The 24,299-nt window shown below is 39.4% G+C and overlaps 1 protein-coding gene across 4 annotated transcripts in view; it reads left to right on the top strand.

The window, feature by feature from the left end:
• The window catches only part of IL1RAPL2 (interleukin 1 receptor accessory protein like 2), a 393,161-nt gene that overhangs the window by 216,484 nt on the left and 152,378 nt on the right, over window positions 1–24,299 (top strand). For all 4 annotated transcript variants that reach the window (XM_026848603.1, XM_026848604.1, XM_026848607.1 and 1 more), the window contains one exon: window positions 4,554–4,707. In XM_026848603.1, the coding sequence (XP_026704404.1) occupies window positions 4,554–4,707 (154 nt within the window). The remainder of the gene's footprint in view (window positions 1–4,553; window positions 4,708–24,299) is intronic.

Below are 24,299 nucleotides of genomic sequence, written 5' to 3'. Positions count from 1 at the left end.
TCCAGTGCTGTTAATACTTAAAAGATGTATTCAGTGAACTCTGAAACCTTGGAGAAAAGATGTACCAGAGGGCTGGTTTTGCCCTTTCTACCTAGGTATTAGTGAACACCAAATCACTGAAGATCTCATTTGTTTGCAAGAACACGTTGCAAAAATAGTCTGGCAGGAATAATCTTCAGCTGTCATGGAGCAGAAATCTGTCTAGGGAAGATGCATGTACAACCCCACATCAGTGATGCTTTGTGCTGACCCAGAAAGGGAGTGGAAGGGTCTTTGTTCCATGTACCCACATGTGTTTTCTGGGTTGCGCACACAGGTTGTGTGACGCTAGGCTGGAGTGTGACAGCTGATTGACAGGTCATCACTGTAGTGAAACTGAACAGAATTGATGTGGTTGAATGATAAGAGTGAGACAATCAAAGTCAAGAACCTTTAGTCTGGCATGGTAATGAAAAGAGACATTAGTGGAATAACCTACTACATATACCGCCTTATCCATAATTAACAAGAAAGTGCTACCAGTTCAGTTCTTAGACGACACATATGTTATCTGGACCTCAGTTGGGAAGCTCAGTAATGTGAAATGTCAATATTAATGTTACATAGAAGATATATGTGTCAGGTTATCCCTTGAAACTTACTCCTCAAACAGGATTTTGGAAAAATATTCTAGAGGGCATTATGGTACTAACTGTTAATAGACGTCTGCCTATTCAAAAGAGCACAAGTCAAGTTTCTAGAAAATATATAATTACTTCGATTTCCAAGTAATTTGATGAGTACTGGGGTAACCCATATAAACCACATTCTGGGACTTAAGCTCATGCTGTGTGTAACAATGTGCCGGTCCCTCTCCTGAAGAATAGAGTAAAGTGATATTCTACTTTAGGACCTGACCCCCACTTTCTGAAGAAGCCATCTGTTTCTAGCCATAGCACACTGGATGCTCAAATTTTCCCCCTCTACCTTTGTGATTGAGTTTGACATGTACACGAAGGTATAATCAACCATCTTCTCTTGTAAATCTGCTCCAGAGGCACTGAGGGGCAATTGCTTTTCATTGTGCTGAAATATTTAGAGTGGATTTTCATCCAGGGAGAGAGCATAAGTTGTCAAAAATAGAAGAGTAGATAAATATCAAAAAGGCCTCAAGATCTGTTCTTTATACCTTTAGCTGAAAAGAGAAATCCTTGTGTTCACAGGAACCTCCCAGTTTGCTCGTAGTTGGGGAGTTTGGACTTGTGTCCGATGAAAGACCATCAGACAGGATTGTGCAAGCCCACCCTGCGCAGGACTTGCCCTGCCTTCCGAAAGACTTTTCTGTGTGGAGGGATTAATGAATCTGAGACAGTAATTGCATCAATTTACAGGGAGTTAACTGTAATTTAAACATGCTCTTCAAATAATTATGCCTGAATAGATTTCCACGTGCACACCCAATAAGTAATGAAACATTTGCTGTGAGGATTTGTTTTAGCAGTAGTACAAACTTCACTTCTGGCTAGAACTACACTACATGAAATACTTCTTTTTAAAGATTTCCACAATTAATACTATTGATATACTCACAGCTCTGTTACATCTGTTAGAACTGTTTTGACAAGAAGTATAAGGATTTTTTTTGAAATAAATACATGTGTCAAGATAATGATTGAATGAATGAGATTTAATGGTAAGAGCAGTTTTATGAAAAATCAACTGGCAGAGGAATGAGGTATATTACATCTAGAATGTGGAGTCTTAATCCATTTTCACCATCTCTTCTACTACTGGGTTGAAGGAAGGGCTGTGAAAACAATCAAAATATCAGGTGAAAGACAGGTAGTTGTTATCTACCCTACAAAAAATAGAGTTGTTGAGGTGCTGCCACTTAAATTTAAAGGAAGATAAGAAGAAGCATAATATTAGGGGGAAAAACTCAAAAGCATTTAAGATGACTAAGGAGAATAAATAAGCTAGAAAAAGAAACTCTCAGAGGTTTCTAGCAGGTAAACATGGTGCAAAAGCAGAAAAGAAGAATTAAATGGTTAAACAAGCAACAGTGGTACAACTGAGCACTTATCTTTTTAGAGAAATTGGTAGACCTGACAGTAGAATCTAGATTTTCACAATATGAAGACTAGTTAGATTTTTGTTTAAATTGTTTTGTTTCTCGGCTGGTTTTGTTGCTTAAAATACAAATTGCTATGATTTTCCAGCTTCTCCTTTTAGCTTTTAGTTTTGTGTATTGAACTAGTCTGTGAAAAACAGGCAGACTAAAAGGGGCATTTTCAACATATGTTTAGAAAGCCTGCATAGTCAATAGAAGAAAAATTAATTAGCTAAAATTTGGGGAGGGCCTATAAATCATGTTTAATATGAAGTTTTAAGTAGATACAAAAAGAAACAATTAGGAAATTAGTGGTACAATTCCAACAGAACAAATCCTCTCTGTAAAACCACAATAGCACAAACATTGTTTGTGCTGTCATTAATCTCTGTAGTAGTAAAGATGTCTCCCTTCTTATTACAAACATGTAGTATATAAAAATATGAAACATATGAAAATGTATCTTCTATCTCTTTGCTGCCATACTTTTAAAAATAAAAGAGTATAAAACTGGTAACATTTGATAAGATCTTTCAGTGCTGCACTGAAAGGGCGCATATGTGAAATATGCTTACTTTGTGTATTCTGGGAATTGTATCCTTACAAATCAGGATTGAATAGAACTGCATCATATTCTTTACCCAGTGTTCAGGTTTAGTTACTCCACATAGGTGGTTGATGTACCTTTAAACAGGACTAAAAAAATTGCGTGCAAATCAGAAAGGATTTAATGGCATTTTCCAGCTCAGATCTGTGTCCTGCCTGAGTCTCAAGCGATGTCAGTGCAATTTAGTAACAAAAATAAGCTCTGATTTTTCTTAGCACAGCAGACAGGATTGGGATTCTGATCACTCTCTGTCATCGTTGTTAACTAAAGTTCACATGCAAGACAAGATTACACTTTCCTTACAACTGTACTGCGGAAACAGAAAGATAACCTGAACACTCTCTTACCTGCAGTAGTACCACACAGTTTCAGAATTAAAAATCAGACCATGTTGTAACTGAATCTGGCCTATTAGGGATAGGGATAAACACTGCAGTGCTCCGTTTTCAAGTGCAAGGCCAAAAGCTCACAGTCCCATCTTTTTACTTCTTTTTTTTTTTATTATGCTTTAATTGAGAATCTGACATTGTGGATTTGGAATGTGTATGGAATCCCATGAAAAAATTATGTTTGTGTCATTCTGATCTCTTGCTGTCATACAATATATTTGCATGTTAATTTTCTTCTGTGGTTGTTTTCATAAGAGAAAGCTTTGTTCTGCTTTTACAGAACGCGGACGTTGCTGTTGTAGATGAGCAGAAAATGGGGCGTAGATCTGAGCTTTTTACACAAATCTATGAAGTTGCTGAGCCTGATGTAACTGCTGCAAGATTGTTAGTTGCAATCTGAGTGTTTATTCCATGTTGCCACCTTGAGTGAGGGAATAGAGGGGCATTAAAGGTATTTGGGCCCTATGTTGCTTTGTGTGCTCTGGGCAGCTAGAGCCTCCAGAACTGCTGGGATCACGGAGTGTTTTAGAGAATGGAGAAAAGTGTGACTTTGTTTGCAGGCAGAACAAGTCATTGAGAGACAATAAATACGTAATCTTAAGGTACCCTTTTAAAGAGACAATGATCAAATTGTGCCTGTGCTTTTAGTTCAGAGCATTCCAAGAGGTATTTCAGTTATGAGTACCATTGACATGAGTGCCATTGATCCGGCTGCAAGGATTCAGTATGTTAAGAGAGGGAGAGCCTCTTCTTGCACTGTACCACACACTATAGAGGAGGACTGAAATGCTGTTCCAGTAGGACCACAGTTCATAGTGATGAACCTAAATCTGCCAAATAACAGCTAATGTCTACCTGGCAAAGTCAGTGAGAGTTGCAGGCCATCAGCACTGTGTACTCCATCAGAGGACACACATGGGGGTGTTGCTACAGTGATGGGAAAAGGCTGAATCAAAGCTCATCAGGTGCCAGAGAAAGAAACCAGGCTTCCTGAATTCTCTTGCTCACAAAACTGCTGTTGTTCTTCCTGTTTTCTTCTGTTGGTAGTTGGTTCTAGCCTGAGACTGCGTGTAAAGTTTGCCTTCAGGCTAACTCCTAACAGATGTTGCCCTTACTTCCTTCAAACAGAGATGCATTTTAATGGTCCATCCTAAAGTAGAGGTCTTGGCAGTTGTTCATCATGAAAAAGAGAAGATACTTAACGATTGCTTCAGGGCACCACGTATTATACACGGCCGATGTGATACAGTGGGAATTGCTGAACCTTAAAAACATTTCTGTTTAATTTCTGTCTTCAAATTAATTCCAGTTTCAGATCTCTATGCTTTCTGAAATTATATTTGAATTTGAATTGCAAAATATATTGAGATGGTTGTTTACTTATGTATAATACTGAAAATCTGATCAGGCAATGCTGTCTTATGTCATGCAAGCTGGGTAATTTTGGCAATGTTTTTTTTTTCTGCAGGAATGTAAGCCAAAAATGTGGAGAAGCATTGTAATTCAGAAGGGAAGTACTCTTTTAATACAAGAGGTCCAAGAAGAAGATGGAGGAAATTATACCTGTGAACTAAAGTATGAAGGCAAGCTTATACGAAGAACAGTTGAACTGAAGGTTACTGGTAAGAATCTTTGTTCTATGCTAATTAAGAAAAAAAAGAAAAAAGCTTTGAAATAATAAGAAAAAGTGATTTTCACGTGTCAATGAATCTGTTTGATAGAAGTTCAAACCAAATCCCAATAGCCAAGCAGTCCCAAACTAGGGGAAATTTATATCAAGAGCTGATAAAATTCTGCAGAGAACTACTTCTGCATTTTGCTCTGTACAAAACCTGGACATAGTGGTTATAAAGCAAAAGGTAGAGCAGACCTAAGTCCTCCCTATATGCTGGAAGTGATTCAGACTTCAGTTTTGTCTTTGGTGCTAAAGAGAGGAAAGGTTGACTGAAGCTTTAAAACAGGTTTTGGTGAACTTTGTCCTAGAATAAAACACAGCCAAATGAGAACCTTGAGTCTTTCTTTTTTTTGAGTGATTGTTCCAATTTTTAAAGCTTTGGTTTAATTTATGATGATCAACTTCTCTAGTCTAGTGTTTGTCTTCAGTGAAGAGTGTGGCACAACCTATTCCAAGAATGAAGTTCTTGAACATTGGACTGTCAGAGGGAAAGTCAGCTGCTTCTCAGGAGGTCATACATCGTATGTTTCTGAGTCCATGTAGTAATCTACTAGAGAACAGTATTTTTCTGTCTCTTTTTGTCAGGTAGCAGAAATGAATGGGTAAAATAGTATTTGCCTACCATTATATTCCTGATCCCTTTCCATTCCACTGTGCAGTATGACATCTGTAATTATTATTTTCCTTCACTGTCTGTGGAACTTTGCAAGTATCTGAAAACAGATGAGGGTTTTTTGGCCTTTCTCACAAAACCATATGAACAAATGGTTGGGTATTTTCGCATCTGTGTTTTGACACACTGATTAAAATGGGATCCTGCCTAAGGCAGTGACAAGTAGAATTCTGCTTTCTTATATTAAACTTAATTAGTCCATATGATATTTCTAGTATGTTCTTGAGACACAATTCCTCCCTTTATTTTGAGTGAAATGCATTTTTCTATTCTTATCATTATTCATAATTTTAAATGAGTTCATTTCCCTGTGTGTCAGATTCATCTATCATGTTATGCATTGTTGTCCATTTTTGACCATGGACAGGTCTCTAAAGTATGGGTTTGACCTACCTGACCCCAGACCATCAAATGAAGATATAATACCTGCTTGTGGATAGTTGCTTTCCTAGGCAGCATGCTGGTCTTAAACCAGAACATGAACTAAGTTTAACAAAGTGAAAATGAGATGCATCTAATTCAGTTCCCCATGATGTATGTTCTTTAGATAACAGGTATTCTATGCTCTTCCTCTCATCATGACCTTTCTAGAACTTACGTGTTTCTTCATTATTCACAGTTCAATGAATTTGTCCTAAACTAACTATAGTATGTATTAAAGTTATTTGTTTTATTAAAACATTTATTACCTGAATTACTTAAAAAGTAAATATGGAATATGCAAGTGCTGTCCTTTTTGCAAAATGCTTGAGAACCAAGAGATTGTTACCCTTGTAATTCAGTGTGAAATTCATGTTAAATTCAATTTCCTTTAGTTTATAAAAGCACATATGTTAGTAAACACCTTTTCTGGATTTAAGTGTTTGGGAGACATATGTGATGTTATGTGTTTGCTGGTTGAACCTCTCTGGATATCTGGAATAGGCTAGTAAGTTTATGTAGATGATGACGTGAAAATATGGGTTAGGACTACGAATGTAATACATAGAACCATGTAAACATATTATCTTACAGCTTGGTGCTTCACCAAGTTTCTTTCTCCTGTTTTGTTTCAGTTTGTGGATTTCATATGCATGTGGATTTAGATGTTTATGGAGGACAGGTCAAAGAAAACTCATACAACAAACAGGAGAAGTATTACTTGTGTGTACGCTGGCCATGTCGGGTGGGGATCCTGAGGCAGATCAGATCAAGGCTGGGAGCAGGTACATGACATACTCAGGGACTTTGTTGAAGAATATGTCTTATGGGAGCCAGAAAGAAAACTACACACTGGTGTAATTTTTGGCACACTCAACCTGAGAGTTTGCTTTCCCTGGGGCTGGTACAGATGTAGGTTGGAGGCACCTCTGGAGCTCATCCTGCCCAACCCTCAGCTCAGGCAGAATCAGCTACAGCAGGCTGCCCAAGGCTGTGACCAGTCACGTGTTGATTATCTCCAAGAATACAGACTCCACAACATCTCTAAGATTTTTCTTATGTTTAAACAGAATTTCCGTTATTATAGTTTGTGTCCCCATTTTGCCTCATATTCTTCCACTGGGCACCATTGAGAACTGTCTGGATCAGTCTTCTTTACACCTTCGCACCAGATATTTATACACATGGATCAGATCCCCATGAGCCACCTTTTCTACTGACTAACCCACCCCAGCTCTCTCAGCCTCTTCTCGTATGATAGATACTCCAGTCCTTTAATCATCTTTGTAGCCCTTCACAGACATGTTCCAGTATGCCCATGTCTTTCTTGCAGTAGGACTGGTAGTGCACCGGGCCACATTATTCACCTGTCTGAAAATTTTCTCATCTACTGTACCAGGAGGAGCTTGGGTAAGACCAGAGCTCAGGCTGCTGAACCTGCTGGTCTTTATAAATCACTGTTAGCAAATACTGTGGAAGGCTCACCAGCAAAACTGTGGTAGAGTTGTCTCTGCTAGCCTGCAATGCAGGTGTGGAGAAAGGACCTTGCCTACTGTTTTCCTTTGCAGGAACTTTCTAATGCTGTTTCTATTGCTGTTACTTATTAACGTGCCTGAATTGACATTTATTGGCAAGTGCCTGAGTTCCTCTAACAATACAGATTTTGAACAGTGAGACTCTGTTGGCCACTGCTAGCAGCCATGGTAACCTGAAATTGTCATTAAAGAGTAATTCTGGAAGTGAAACAGGCAACTCCACATCACCCTCAAGCAAGGAGAGTTGCGCTGCCATGGTGAGAGAGAAGCTTGGCTTAGATTCCCTGTAGTCTAACAGGCCTTCGCTGAAGTACACAATACTTGAAATACCAGTTAAGTCAATTAAGATATTTACTTTGTCTCTTGATTGTAAGACAAGGATCTTTCCTTTTTTAACATTGCATCAAATGTGGTACTTGAGGTTTTTAGTCCTTTCTGGAGATTCTGGTAGTTACATAAGTGGCAATATGAAATAACTGATATTCATGGGGAAATGCAGTATGAGCATCTAAAGAGTGAAACTTGAAATCAATTTCAGGAAAATTTGAAGGTGCTGAAGCCAGAAGCACCATTTTAACTTGCTGTGGGAAAAGGTAATCAGAAGAGTTAATGATATCCAAGGCTAATGCAGCAGCTTTACTGAAGATGTGATCCCACAAGGCAGCCTGATCAAAGTTAATTGCAGACAAGAGCAGTGGTGGACTATGTGAAGAATGACTATGCATTTGGTATTCATATTGGTGTTGCTCAAGCTTTTATTTTAAGTAGAGTCTGCTAGGTGAGACTTTTAATTAGGGTCAAAGCCCATGTCTTATTAGTTAGTTATCCAGCGATTATTTAAGTGAACTTGCAGTGAAGTCATTACAGCTGCCATGAGGTGCTGCCTTACCTCTCTGTGCCGGTGTCAGGGCAGCTGCCTGAGCCACTGTGGCTGTGCCAGGGAGCTACAAGGACAGCATGTGCCAATCCCTGGGCCTTGATTTCCTCAGATCCAGTCTTGCCTTCTCACTTTAACAGACTCAAACAGAAGATCTCAGTGGCTCAGTTAGAGGTAGAGGGGGAGTTCCTACTCTGTTTCTTCTTCCTGTGACTAAGCAGTGATATTAGCTACTATGAGATAATTTGTAAGGAAAAATCTCTGGAGTCACAGATGGAAACTGAAAGCTGTCAGCATAATGCCTGGCCACAGTAAGAAAGGCAAAGAGATCTGAGTTATGTTAGTAGATGAGCAGAACAAACAGGTGAAATGGCATTTGTAGAAAGGGGTAGTTGGACTACACATGGAGTACTGTACGTGACTGGCAGTGTTATCGTATGGCTTCAATGGTTAAGGTACAGGCTAGTGTGGTTAAGATGATAAAAGGCTTCAGTCTATAGCTCTTTGGGGTTGTAAGGAAAAGGCTTACAGCCTAGAATATATTTGAAAAATATTTTGACACAAGGTATTTATAGGAACAAAATACTGAGCTACAATATAGCACTAATGAGCAGTGCCTAAATCTTGGTGTTTGGGTGCGTTTAACAATAATAGCTTGTCAACAAAACATCTTTTTCATCACTAGTTCTTCATGGGTTTGTTATATTATGCAGACAGATGTGAAACAAGTCTTGTCAGCCTTTTCTGCTGAAGAAACACAACAGCATTATCTCTTAGCAAGTAACATGTAACCCTTAGTCGATGTGCGTTGGAGGTTGGGGAAAGGCAAGGCCTGCTCTCATGGGGTGGCCCAGGTATCCCCTCGCAGGTGGGGCTATCGTGCAGGAATGTGCTTTTCATGGGAGAGGTTGCCTTGTTCTTTCTGTTCACTGTGAAAAGAGGTGATTTGTGAACTGATAATGGTGATTTTTTTTTTCCAGTTTGACATCAGAAGGTGGCCACCTGACCAACTTCATAAACTGCTGGTGATGGATTGGAGTGACATGCAGGAATTACTGGACCACTCTGTCCAGCAGCCCTGTCCTCCAAGTTTCCTTCAACCTCTACTCTGTCATATTCTTCATAGGCTGCTAAATTCCTGGCTGTTCCTAAAAGCCATTTATGCAGCAGTATTTGTTTTGACTGTCGTAAATGACAAATTATTCCACATGGCTACATGAATTGAATGATTCTGCCTGAATTCACACTTTGCTTATAGTTTTTCCATTAAATTCTTTCAAATCTCATTACATTGCTCACTTTTCAAATTACACCTGCTGCCGTTGCTAGATTTTGTTTGTGTGTTTGGGACCCCTTTATTATCACAAGCAGTTGATGGTGATTTGCTATTGTTAAGCCACGGGGGTGAACTGGATTTAAAAATGCAAAGGATTAGTCATACTCTGGGGACATACAGAGACGAGATACCACAGAATAAGTGAGGATATGAGCTAGAAGTATGTCCACTATTTGGTGGGACTTGCTTTTTTGTACATTTTTAATCCTCTGTAAACTTGGCATGCTGTTTTACATTATTTGTGGTGAAGTCTAGTGACATATTAGTAGGAATTAGTGGGTGCTGATCAGTACAAATTCACACCTGCAGCAATCTGTAAGTGCACCTTAAAATTTACCAGCTTACAGTAGATAAAGCATTATCAACAGGATCATACAAATTACTTGTTGACTGACAACAGTTTTGGCTGTTGACACTTTTGAGACCAACCACAGCAAAAAGTGTTAAGATAAATTAAAAGCTTGTTTGAGCTGAACTGAAACATGTCCTTTGGAATTGAGACTATTATAAGGAATTTACTTTCATAATGTAAAATGTAAGAATTGTTGTTTGATTAAAAATCTGAAAACATTTCATTATGATTCTATGCCAATACCATTATGTTTTGGCACAAGCAGTTTAGTAATTTTCAATGAATATATGAAATATTTTGGTATTGCTTAAATAGTTACTTATCAAAAAAACTTACTTATCATAGTTACTTATCATTGTGTAGATGGGAATTGGATATGCATAAAAGCAGGGCCAACATAAGACATAGGTTAAAAAAGCATATGGCTAAGGAATAAAAGTGAATGAACTGAACTTATTCAGCAGAGTTTTCTGCAATGAGAGGTGCCTGTCACACAAAGCTTGGGTCTGTAGGGATTTCTAAGGTAACTCTGAAGGACCTTTTCAGCAGAACTAGTTAAAATGTTTGTATGGCTTCTGGTACCCAAAGGAACTCTTACATCTCTGCCTGGCATTGCACTCCATAGAGAGGGCAGAGCCTCCTGGCAGAGATGGTGGAGGCTGGAGTTGCTCTCACCCTCCATTATTGCTTCATAGTATAAGCTCCGGAGCCTTTTCTTTGGGGATAGGATGAAATACCTGTTGTCACCATTTTATGATCAAATAAGAGAACAACATGTCAGAGTAGTATGTGGAAATAACATCCATTTCAGTTCCTGTAATTTTAACATCAAAGATCATATTGCAACATTTTCTATTTCTTATTTTGTTTTCTCAAATTACTTCATTTTGTGAGCCAAGAAATTTTAATTTGATTTGTGGGTGTATGAATTTTAATAATAGATATAGCTACTAATATATATTACTAGAATCTTTCAGCATTCCTGAAATAGGATGTTTTGATATTCCTATTAATATTTTTTTTAATTGATTTTTTTTTAAATATTGATATTTCAGAGGAAATTTCTTGCAAAATGCCAGAATTTTCACTAAATTCAGACTCTGGTTCCTGGCAGCACTAGACATCTCACCTAATCTCTGGGATCTGGGCATTTCTTGGAGTGCAGAGATATTTTCATTACTGATTTTTGTCAGTGGATCAGATGAGAGGTACTAGATCTCCTCTCTCTTATTTATTTGTATTTTCAAACATGGGTCAGAGTACCTGTTGTCTTGAATAAAGCAGAAAACATTTAAATGAAAGCCTAAAGCAGCCAGTGAATTTTCCTGATGAAACATGCTGAAAAGCCCTCTGAGGTAGAATGTGGTGACACGAGTATGGTGGGAGTTAGCCTGGCCTTCAGGGTTTGCTCCTCCTCTCATACTCGCGTGGCCAGTGCTGACGGGGATGGGAAGTGTTTGCTGTATTTGGAGCTGTTTCCCTTTTCCTGGAAACATCTGCTCCTTCTAGAGAGCTCTTTTTTTAGCTTCACATCTCCAAATGAAAAATTTCCCCTATTTAGGGTTCACCAGAATTGTGTGGCATCTAAAGCGGTGTTGAAGCTGTCAGCAGCTGTTGGACCCAGGAACGTGCTTTTCCTTCTCTCCTTTCTCTCCTGGCTTGGCAGCTTTAGCCCTTCTTTCCCCACCAGGAACAGTGTTCAGTTCACTTGTGGTGCTTGGCAGTCCTCTCCACCCTTGACATATGGCCTAGGATGTCTGTCCCTGGTGTATCCCATGCGAGTGCTCCAGCTAGAGCTCGCTCTTGGCAGGAAATGTGCTGTTTCCAGCCGAAGGCCCAACTTCTGCTCTGTGACTTCACAGGATGCTGCTGGAGTGCAGAGAACACTGGCACTTTCTACTTTAGAGCCCAATTTTCTACTTAACAAGCTATTTTTATCCATAAGCCATAACTCCCTCCTGTAGTTAGTAATACGGATAGCAAATCGCTGTGCAAAATACTGCTGGAGTAAGGGGGGTGGTAGGTGTTTGCACCCCTTTTCCTTGGCTGATGTGAGGTCATATGTCATGTCTCGGCCTTGGGAAATGCAGGGGGAAGGAGCCTCATGCTGTGGCCTCCCTGACATCTGCCTGTGTGCCACACTGGGCTTTAAGTGTCATTCTCTAATAGTGTCACAAGGTAAGGTACAATGATTAACCAACCAGAGATGCTGAGCTTAATATAAAGTATGCATTTTCAGTTTTTCATCAGACATAGCATGAGCAGTTAGGGTGGATAATAAGCTCGTAAGACATTCATAGTGACCTTACATTTCCTTTTTAATTCATGGCGTTAGTACATGCTGCGGGCCAGTGGACTGTATTTATAGTGGTAGAGGCAGCAGGGCCTTCTTTCCTTCTGGAATGCACCTTTTGACGTTCTTTTGCAAAACAACTTTTACCGGTATTTGAGTCCAAAAGAGAATAAATAAAAAAAAAGTCTAGAAAAACTTACTGTCTGGGGGAAAACAGAGAAACAAAAGGCAAAGAGAAAAGCTGCTTGCTCGTGACTATAGTTGTAATAACTGTGAAAAGGAGACACTTTTTTAATTCAGAAGAGAAATCTTAAAGTGAACAAGTTAAATCTGCAGAAATTCTATACTTCTGGGAGGGATACTACAGATTGTTTGGGAACAGAAGATCCTTCCTATTCCCTTCTAATGTTGACATGTTAAAATATATAACATTTACATCATATTTGAAGTGACATTTTCTTGTTGCCATAACCTGCACATTTCCATAGCAAGACTTCATCTCTTCTCCCTGTTGCAATATCTTGACACAGTCAGGGAATCCCTTTTTCATTAGATGCAAAGGATAGAGAAAAACCTGCCCAAAGTTTTTACTGAGTCGCAAACTTTAAAAGACCTTTAGTAGGAGATACTGTTTTAGCATTTCCTCTGCTGCATTTTCACATAAATGATACATTGCATCTTCCAGTATTTTGATTTTCTAAAGGAAACCTTTCTTTTTGTGACAGAAACCAAGCCAGAAATGGGTTAAGTGCTGACAACTACAGTACTAAAAGACCAGGAAATGAATTTCACAGCTGGGTTCTCAAACCATTGCCGAAATAACTTGTCTATTTAAAGCTACATATAGGAAGTGCCAAAAATTAGAGTTTTCTTTTGATATGTTTTATGTGATTTGTATTAATTTTTATCAAGGTCCTTGTTTTGTAAATATTAGGTTTGTGTTTCTTACAGTAAAGTATTTATCTTAAATCTTTAATTTGGCTTCTGACTTGTTACATGTTTGGCCAGTGGCATCCCATTAACTACTGTAGACAGCTAAGCATGTTTCTGTGGTCAAAGCACACTTAATAGCCACTAATTTCTATAGTGCCTTTAATTTTTTTAGCTACCTCAGGCAAACCCAGTGTGATCCAGAAAGAGAAATGTGGCCATTTGCTTTTGACCGCATTTGGAAAATGGAGCAATTTCTCTGCCTCTTTCAGAGTGTTCCTTGTTCAACCATGCAAAAACCGCAGCATAAATCTGCAGCAATTTCTGTGTCTGTGAAGAGTCAACAGGAAAATTCAATCCAAAGCGAGGTATCAGTACAATGCGGGTGCCCATTCACCTGGAAGAAGTGACACAGCCAGTCATGTTCTGTCTTTTAACATCTCCCTTTCACCTGACACTCAGCAAGGTCCTGATAAATTGACCCAACTCTGCTGGTTTCAAGAGCTCCTCATCAAAGTCGGTAAGCTGAGGATCTGGACAGGATCAGAAGGATGCACATTCCCATTTGTGGTTGCAGTGTGAACTGTGTCACTGTTGAAGTGACAACGCAGTATATCCACAAGGATAAAAGCTCCTTCATTTTTGGTCCCTCAGATGATCCAGATTGATGACTTTCCCATTCACCAGAGTGACCTGTTAATATCAGGCTCATGAAAAATGAGTTTGGAAGATAAACATTAAGTATTACCTCCATATTTCCTGGAGAAAATACAAGTTCTAAGGGCAATGAGAAATGTAGCAATATGCTGCAGTCTATGAATTATATATCGTGTCAGTACTCTGGGCGCTTTACTTACAGCTTCACAAACTGTCTTCCTAGCTCATGAACATGCAAAGTAATTAGAATGGTAAGTAGTGTTAGTTTTTATTCACCTGTGATGCCCTCTGGTTCTCTGTCATGTTCTTGAGCATCATCTAGGCTTTTTTCCTTCAACCTTAAATCAGCAGTTTGCAGTTTGTAGCATTGATTATTTGGTATTGTCTAATTTATTGATGTGGACAGCCAAGGCTTCCACACTCGTTATCGGTTGCTCATTTATCCAATGATCTGTCATTGTGCACAGCAACTGTAGCTTGCTGAATCACTTACTATATACTGTAAATGTCAGATATGAGCTCTCACTTTAAGAACTGCCTTTTATTCTGGGAGCTGCTGAGCCACATTCTCTAAGTCTATTGTGCTTTCAGTAGTGGAGGTGATTTAGTATAAATGAGAGGATTGTGGAGTTTTTGCCCACAACAGTGAGGTAAAGCGCAGCCACTGAAATAAACCTGTACATTTTCATTTCCTATATAAAAGAGTCTTCCTTCATCATGAAAGTGTAGGCTGCATGCTTATTCTTCTTTATTAATAATAGATAGGCAGATAGATGCACAGACAGAGTAACGTTGCCCCTGAAACCATTTTGCTAATAGTAAAATAGATACACATGAGCGAGCAGATTGCTTTACCCACTAAAAATGCAGCCTTCCCACCCTCCCCAAGAAACACTGCGAATCTTGACTAATGTTTTGTCTCATAAGGGAAGTGTGAGAATAGGAAGAAATGGCTCTCTAGTTCCTTTGAAATGACTGGAGAAATTTTAATCGGTGGACTGTTGTAACTTTAGCTGGGGATTGTGTTTTCTCAGCACAATGTTGACGCTTTTCAGAGCTGGTTTATGCTGGATAGCACTTGTAGCTGAGTATCTGAGATGAAAAGTTCTGCTGTGGAAGGAATAGTGCTCACTACTGAATTGTCAGCATTATTTCTTGCTGCACTTATGTGATCCTCAAAGGTGCCTTATTCAGGTGCCTCTTTAGCCTGACCCTGTTTAGCTTACAAGCTCTGACAGTGGTAGTATTGCTTCAGGCTCTGATGTTACTCTTATGGAGTTCACCAGAAGACTGAAGCTAATAACTTACCGATGTTTGTTCTGTGCCTTGCAATTTTTAAGTTGAAAGGACATACAAAAATATGGTTGGTGTGTTAAGTACCCTGTCTGTCTTTAATACCATGGAGCAGCATGGAATATATGTTCTTAATTTTTATCAGGGCCAACCAAGCTATTTTTTGTCTTTGATAGTATTGATTGACCTCTCGTAAGCGGGAGAAAAATAAGTGTTCAACTAAATTTGTATTTAGGTGTTTATGACTCCAGTCTATTTCACAGGGATAGGTGGCTACTAGGTTACATTAGACTTTCATGTACTGACTTATTTACTGTATGTACTGAGTGGTTTTTGCAATGCAAGCATGTTTCAGTAAATAAAATCAATTTGCAACCAATGGGAAGGGAACAGTCAGTGATTTAACTTTTCATCTTTTTCTTTGGCTTAAAATGAAAAGCTCTCAAAGGTATTGTTTATGACAAGCTCTATAGGCTGAAGTACTCTGAGAAAGTGCAGGAAGTATAAAGCACAGAATTGCAAACCAAAATGATTTAACAGTAAAATTAATAAACAGTATAGTTGTAAATTTGTAAGGCATCTTTGGGTTCTTATCCTCTTTTTCTTTTTTTTTTTTTTTTTCTTATAGCCTGGCTATGGACCTAAAGGTCTGTTTCTACTAGTAAAGAGCATTGTGGTCTCTGTGGTCTCTGATTTTATTTTATCTTAGCTGGTGCCAGTTCTCTTTTGTGGGTACCTGTCTGCCAGGAATTGGTCTGAGATAATTTCATAATGGCTTGAGATGATAAAAGGCCTTTGGTTATATTGAAGCAGACTAGATTCAAGCACCAGATGGCTTTTCATCTTTATAGAGTACATATCATGTTAACAATCCAGTTGTGGATAGTTGAGTTGCCCATCCTGGGCCAGGAGTGGTTATAGTTTCTGGCAGGAAAGGAACCAATTTCCCATAAATTGTGTATGCCCTTACAAGTTCTCTGGAATATACTAGCATGCTGCTTTTTCTTCCTAAATGAGAAAAGAGGTGCATCTGGAACAAGGAAGGTGTGACCTTGCCAGGGCTCTGACAGCTCTGTAACTTCTAAGTGGCCGTAGCAACTGTATTTAAGCAGATGTTTTTAAGGAGAATATTGTTATCTGAATATATGTATGTACATGTGACTGTGCAGTGATCTGGTTTAGAGATGTCATTTCAATTGTGCTTCTCTTGGGACACAGGATGTTGCAGAAATACAGGCAACTTAACTTGTAAATAAAATCGGAATGAGAGGTTCTACTTTTCAGCGTGTGTGGAAGACAATATGAGAGGAGGGGGCCTCACATACCTTGGGAAGGATTGAATGGGCAGAGAGGAAGACCTTTGGTACTTGTTTGAGTTTTCTGATATAAAAGTCTGTTTGAAACTGGTAAAAAACTTAACCAAAGCGTCAAGCTGATAAAGAAATGCGAGTTTTCTGAAAAAAATAATGAGTTTTGTCAAAAAGGGTTGTTAGCATTTGCCCCCTTATGAAATATTTTTTTTTATTCCACAGCAAAAGTTCCATTCTGGGATAAACTGCAGCTTTTCTGTGGTGCTCTCCAAAGGTAGAGAATTCACTGTTTAAAAGACTTTTTACATCACTTGACAAAGAAGCTGCACTAGAGCTTTGGGCAATGCTGCACTCAGAGGAAATACTGTGATCACAGTCTGCGGGTGGGAAGAGAGGTCAGTCCGGAAAGGGGGTGGTGCTCAGGGGTTGGTATTGTGGTGTCTACACCTCCAGCAGTGCCAGAGCTGTGTGTCCTCATCTTTAACAGGTTTCATACAGCCTATGCAAAGAAATGTTTCGTAATTTACTCTTATGCTGAAGTTAATTCACTTGGGATTGTTTGTTTTAAACAAACCTATCAAAGAGAAATTTCTCTTCCATGTTAGTGGCTTCCCACACTGGACAATTCAAGTTCCTGCAGAGGATGCCAACATGACTGAAGCAGTGTAGTAAAGCATGGAAGTATTTCCAACCATTCCCTGAAGGATAGTTATCATTCATTCCAGAAAAGCAGTCACAGAAACTGGGCACATCTCAAGTGTACATGTTGTATTGTTCTACCTGTAGGGAAAAATGCCTCTCTTTTTTTGTTTTATTTTTGATTTCTGCTTTTTCTCCATCTTCCAAACATGAACAATTCTATTCCCCACTACCCACTATTCTGGCATTGCAACTGGAATTGTGTATTTCATAAGCAAATACTGAGGTTTGTTTCAGCTGGAGCTCATGATGTGGAGGAGAGGCTAATGTGACCCATCATACTCCGAAGATAAGGAGTGGGTATTATATGTATTAGTTTAATGTAGAGGATATTGACTGGAAAGAATTAAATATGGTTCTTTTTCATTAGGTTGTGGGAGGGTCACGGCAACAGTTTTCAGCACCTCCAAGATCTCTGGATATCTGCTACTGTATCTATACTCCCTGTCATCTAGGAATTCATTTTAATATTAAAATGGTACCTATTTTCTTTTTCTAGCCCTTGAAAGGGCTTTAATTCTTTTCCTTGTTCTGCCCGTGCTCTAGCTGCTACAGCTGTTGCTGTCACATTTAATAAGGACTTTGTAGAGTTTAAATATTGCAGTGCTGCACCAGCTTTTCTTTGGCATAAGAGGAGAGCTTTGTTCATTAAGATGAGGTGCTCTTCAGTGTCTCTGCTGCTGACATGTGGGTTTCAGTTGAAGGTGACAGGACCTTGTAACTTGCCCCGGTGTGCACGTGGAGCTCCCTGCGGTGCAAGTGCCGCCTGACACCTAACGCAGCCATGGATGGAGCTAGGAGCTTGCCGTGCTCTGTGATAGACCCCATTCAGCACCGAGCCCTCGCTGATTTGTCCCGGGACTGTGGAATTGGCAATCTTATGTCTTTCAAATAAGAATTTTAAATTGTCCACATTATAGTTCCTGACCTACAGTTCTGCCATTACTCCAACTTAGCAGTCACATACTTCTCATTTTAAAATCTCCAGTGGTACTGTGGTTCCCTTTATGCAGTGAACAGGTAACTTTCCCTTGCTCACTTGCAGACTAGGTGGGAAATAAGACAGCAATGTGGACAGTAGCTTGACATTTTAAAATGTCAGGGGGAGGAGGAAGCAAGACTTAAGACTTGATGTCCTCATGCCTGCAGTAACTCAACTGCTTATTGAAATAGTCTTCTACCCAGCCTTGAGCTCTGTATGTGTCAATCCAGCTGCATATAGTTGGGGCTGTTTATTTTGACAGACAGTCAGAATTTAGGAAACATTGAAGAAAACACAGCCCCAATCTGCAGTGTACTGCTGCATACCCTCCTGTGTACATTGTATCTCCTCCCTTTCTCCTTCCTCCCAAAGTCCTCCATCCCTCTGCACAACCACGCTACTTATTTACATTCATTTTCAATGTTAAACTGTGCATTAAAAAAGCTTACTTCCTTCCTGAAGCTATTCATCATCTCCCAGGACCTTTAATGACAACCCCTTCCTTTGATTCTGAATCATTCTCATGTTTTCAGTATGACAGAGACTGATTTTATTTCTTTTTTTTCCTAACATTACAGAAAAACCAACCTCTCTTGTTAGAATTTCTTTTGAACTATATCTAGGGTGAAAAGAGCTGAGCTGCAGGATGGAAAAGTATTGCTAAAACATGACATTTAAAAAAATTGATAATAAAGTCCAGGTTAAAAAAGAAGTTACTGTGCAATGCACATATTTTCATCTAAACATTACAGGCTCTTCTTTTGTTTGAATTTTCTGGGCAATGAAGGAAAACAGATGAGTGTTCATTTTGGTAAAAATACTGCATTTCAAGAATATTATCAATTATATTTGGACACCTTGTGGCATGTTTCTATCCTTTCAGTAGGATTGGTTTTGGCTTAGTGTGCTTGTACTGCTTTGATTCTGCTTTAATTCACAGACATTTGTGTTTCTCTGCTTTCGCTGTTGGTAGCATGCTTGGTGAATAACAGCTTGCTGGGTTTACATTATGAAAATAAAAAAAGGAAATGAAAATGCAGATCCTTATCTACAAGCAAAGATGCCTAAATTAGAGCAAATCTTTTTGTTGTTCTTATGTTTGCTAAATAGAAGGCGTAGTCAAATCCCAGAAGCTGACGTGAGAAACATCTGCAGTATGGGAAGTGGCAGTTTGAATTCTCAAATCCATGACATAACCGTGGCCATTAAACCTGAACCAAACAAAAATTAAACTCAAGTAGAGATTGTTTCTGTGTTGGCATTTGAGGTTCTCCTTCATTCTAATGCATTCTTTTGGGTCTAGCTGAGAACTTACAACCAGGCTGGTTTAAGTTCAGCTTTCAGAAAGGGAGTCACCAGAGGGCAGCTGCAATCAGTGACCCAGAGTCAGCAGTCAAAATCAGTCCAAAAACTTGGTGGAGAGGTGAAAGGAGGAGGTTAAAATGGGTGCCTAAAAGCAATCCAGAGCCTCAACTGGCACAAATCAGCAGTAAAAATCTAGGAGACAGTGCTGCTTTGTACTGACTGAGGGCCTTTATATTTCATTCTCAGTTGCTTATTATGGAGGTGGGTTTAAAAAGTTGCTCCTCTTCATTTAGATTCAGCTTGCAGCTTGTTGTATATGCCAAGGACCTTTCCACCAGAGAGGGCATTGCAAGATAACACAAATAACAACAAGAGCGATTGTTCTCTCATCTGAAGACCTAGTGTACCAATTACTATTTAAAATCATTATTTAAAGTGTTTGTCATAAACCCTTTCATAGCAGGAGCACTTTTGAAATATTAAATGCTATTTTCCTTTTAGCCAGAACAAGGATGGGGGAGGGAGATGGAGTCACTTGGAAGCATTGGCTGCAATTTCTTGTATGCAGCTCATTTGTCAACATAACAGATGCACTGCTGTAGTGATGGGGTTGTTGTCGTGTGTGCTGTATATCACTCCAAGGGTTGTCCTGGAGGCAGGATGCACGTGTAATCTAAAGCGGTGGTGGAACGTAGCTCTGTTCTGTCTCCGTCAGAAGGCATGGTGACTGTCCCAAGGGAAAGGGCAGATGCCACCATGCTGACATGGTGCTGCATCCCTGTGGCACTGCGTGGTGGGCTGGCTGGCACCGCGCCCACACCCGCCTGCCTGGGTGCTTCTGCATTGCTCATGTGCTGCGGCCCATCGCATCGTGTAGACACACGTACAGTGTGCTCGTCTAAGCAGCTGCTAGAATTAAATATGTAAGTGCAAGTTGTTTTTTACAGCCTCATTTTGATTCTCTCAAGGCAGTAACTCGTATTAGAGGTGGGAGGCTGAGACCTGATCTGCGAGAGGACTGCCTGTGGTATCCTTTGTACTGGCTTGTGTGAAGAACAAGGTCAATGAAAATGATAGTTACATTGGTGTAAAATTCATTGGAAGCTGGTGCTAGGCTCTGAATATTTTCAAAGTATTTTTTCTAAATTTGACCTTGGGTTTGAGTTTCTAAAGAGAAAAAGGGCATCTGAACAGATATTTTTCTTGCAACAAAAACGTCAACAGCAAAACCCTGCCTCTGATGAAGCCTGAGAAATTTCAGTCTGAAAGGGGAAGGTTTGTAAGTCACTGACTCCACTCGAAAAGTGCAATCTTGTATGTGTACCTATATGTATAGCTGTAACTATTGTAACAAAGTCTAATGTAAAGGCTGCCACAGAAAACTCAAAATGACAAACCCTAATGTGAGAAGTGTAGAAGATAGAAAAGTAACCGAATAAATAGTACATGGCTTGCAAGAAATCCATTGCAGCATGAAAATGAAAGAGTGTTTGCCAGCTTCCTGCATTGAAGGTGACCGTGCTCTAGACAGTTAACATTAGAAGCAAAAATCTAGGATGCAAAAGCAAACATATATTAAACTGTTTTTTATCTAGGGTGGTCTGTGTGATCAAATAGCGTTTAGATGGGTGTGCCATTCCTTGACTTGCTGCCCTGTGTCACTGGCAGGGCAAGCCATCTGAAGTAAACAGTGGTTCCTATTAATGTTAACCGAAGTAACTTGTATTGGACTCAGTGGTCTTCCACCAGGTGAGCGTTTGGTCCATCTCAGACATATGTGGCAATGCTGGAGGACATCTGTTCGGATGCATAAGCTAAAGAGTTAGAAAAGTAAGAGGTGAGGGGAGCAGGCAAAAAAGATTTTCCACTTCTACAGAAGAGAATGAATTCTTGGTGGGTGTTTAGTTTCCTTGGCCGTGGAGAGCAAGATTTTCAAGCCATGCTTTATTCCCATCTAAAGAGAAACCTGCCGTTCCAGCTGCGAAAATTATCATGTGGTAAACTAGTCACAAATGACTTTGCTGCTTCATTTGGTAGTTATAATTTTGGAAGCATATCACAGCAAAGGCCTTCATCCAGGACTAAGTTCAAATCAAGTTTCAAGTTTTGAAATTGAAGTCAATTGTGAAATCCCCAAGCATTTGAAAATGCCCCTGAAGAATTTTACAGATGAAAAAATGTATTTTATATTGAACAGTTCATTCAAAAGGTAGACAAAGAGGAGGAGGGAGGAAGCAGTTGTTTCTTAAAAGCAAAATAATTTATTCACTTGATTTTTGGATTGTCTTCTCAGCTCTGCAGAAAAATGTGAGGACCTTAAAATAAAGGTAAAGGTAGGAATGCATTGGTACCGGGAGCAGGCATGTTGTGCTGTGTATTGTGGAAATGGTGCTACATACATGAGTTTAGACAGAGCTCCTCATTCTCTACCTCCTCATCTTCCTGATGGTTTAGCTGCGTGCATGGAGAAAGACTTCATGAGTTGCTTGAGCTTTCTGGCCTCGATTCTGGCTCTGAAATCCCTTACTCAGACATGTCAGGAGGGTACTCATGGGCCTTAATTGATTTCTGTGGGACCAAGGTTAAGCACAAGGCTATTTCCCATCCCTTAACCAATTGTCTGTTGCTGTTCAGCAAAACATAAACAAGTGTTTTATTCTCCTTGAAGTCGATAAGGTTTAAGCACAATGCTTCTGGGCAGTCACATAGTGTGAGACTTTGGTGGAACGGGAATGGATTTTCAGAGAAGCAGTGCATGTGAAAACCTTTGTAGGGTCCTTCTGTCTCCTAAGGCTGCCTCTGTTCACCTCCAGCATGACTCTGCGAGGCTGGCACTTGTCAGAGCGCAGCTTTTCCAGCTGTGACAGCACTACGGCTGCCACTGTTGTTGTAAAACATCCAGTCCCTTTCTCTAATGCCCTCTAATCCCAAACACTTGAAAGTATATGGGAAACTTATGCTGAATCAATACCTTATGAATAAGGAAGCTTTTCTTACAGAGCTGATGATAGAAATGAATGTTTGGCTCTTGTATTGAACAAAGTGTACTTGTGTAGCACTTCCATCTCTGAATGACATTTTTAGCTGGAGCTACTAGAAACATAAATGGCAAAAAAACATGCTCTGTTGTGAAGGCCATGTTGAAAATAAAACTTGTCTTGTATCATGTACCAAGTAATAATGATAATTTAAAAAGCTGTTCAGGAAGTGCCACTACTTGAGTTAGGCCTGTCTTAATCTCGTTAAAATAAATGTATTTATTAAGTATGTGTATCTTCATCTCTTATGTAATGAGAAGAACAGAGCCGTATCACAGATCTGCAGTGTCTTTTGTGTTCTACAAATTCAATGCGACAGTCACCAGACAAAAAGTGATTTATACTGTGTCTTGTAATGGGTGGAATAATTAACAGTGGTGGCATCCATCACTTTTACACCATGCTTATCTCAGAACTTTTCCATTGATTCAGGAGAAAAGCAGGAACAAACCACAGGAACAGAGCAATAAAAGTCAGTTACATACTTGGCTCTTTAACTTGCTATGCCTAATTTGAACACCTGATGAATAAATCTCTACAGCTTGAGTGAAATGTTGCTTAGTAATGTAGACACAGTCTGGATTCAGTCAGAAATTAATTCTGCAAGGGTAAGAACAAGGCAAAAACAAGCTCCACAACTGTCTATGGAATTTGAAGTCTATCAAATGTGTTTCAATTCTGCTTTCTGACAAAACACTTCCTTCACTGCGAGCATGTAACAGATAAAGATTTTGGAAGTTTCCTGTCATTGTAAGGCACGTGATCTTGGATTCAAAGAAAGAGGTGATTTCTTAACAAAATAGTACACTTGAGTAAATCATTGCTCAGCTCTGGTGGAACTTATTTCTGATTTCCAACACCTGTTCACTTCTTCAGAACTTAAAGCTTTTAAAAATGAGACTAGCTGAGAATCTAACTGACTTCATGCACTTTTCTTTCATTCCTCTGGCACAGATTTGCGTTGCGGTTACTGTATGGGGTTTTTTGTTTGTTTGTTTTATATAACTTTTGTAAAGCTGCTTGCCAAGCGCAGTGCCATCAAACTGCATGGAAGTGGCAGTCCAGTCCAGCAGTACCCTCTGACAACCATTTGGGAACAAAGGAATGTTGCATTAGATACAGAGCATGCCCTAGCGTAACCCACTCTCCTCCTGTGCATCTTGCTGCAGTTCTTTGCTTGCTTTCTGCCATCAGTAGCCTTCTGTTAAAAAGTAAAGTTTATTTGCTAGCATTGTTGGTTTTGAAAAAATAAAGGAGCAATACGATACTGCATAATTCTGTACAATACGTGGAGATAATGGCTCTCAGAAGACAATTGTAATAATCAAGATCAGTCTTTTTTCTGCATTGAAAGTAAAACACAACACATTATGAGTATGGGAGATGTCTGGGAATTATTAGGTATAAGAGTTATGAGAAGCTTAAGTGCAGTATGAAATTGGCTGGCTAAAGATAATACCAAGGTTAATAAGGGAGGAAATAATTTTCTGACTATGGATGACATTTGTAATTATGCAAAGTAAGGTTAAAAGGGCATTTGGATATTGGGCTCCATCACCTGAGGTGATTCCCTTAACAGTGACATATTCCTCAGCATTTCATGATGCTACGTCATTTGGTGTGAGGCAGAGGAGGGAGAGGAAGAGTTGGTTAGCATGACTACCTAAAACCAAATCAGATTTATAGATTTTGGAGATTTTCACAAGTAGATCTCAGTTTGGGGATGAGGTAGTTCCATGCTTCCTCTCTAGGAAGGGAAGAGTGAGAAGTTTATTAATTTGCAGGAGTGCCTATGAGATGTCAGAGGAGTACGTGCAGTTATCCCTAAAGCACACCACC

Source organism: Athene cunicularia, assembly GCF_003259725.1.
Source record: "Athene cunicularia isolate RWA chromosome 4 unlocalized genomic scaffold, athCun1 chr4_part3, whole genome shotgun sequence".
NCBI lineage: Eukaryota > Metazoa > Chordata > Aves > Strigiformes > Strigidae > Athene > Athene cunicularia.
This window is presented reverse-complemented; position numbering and strand designations above follow the sequence as displayed.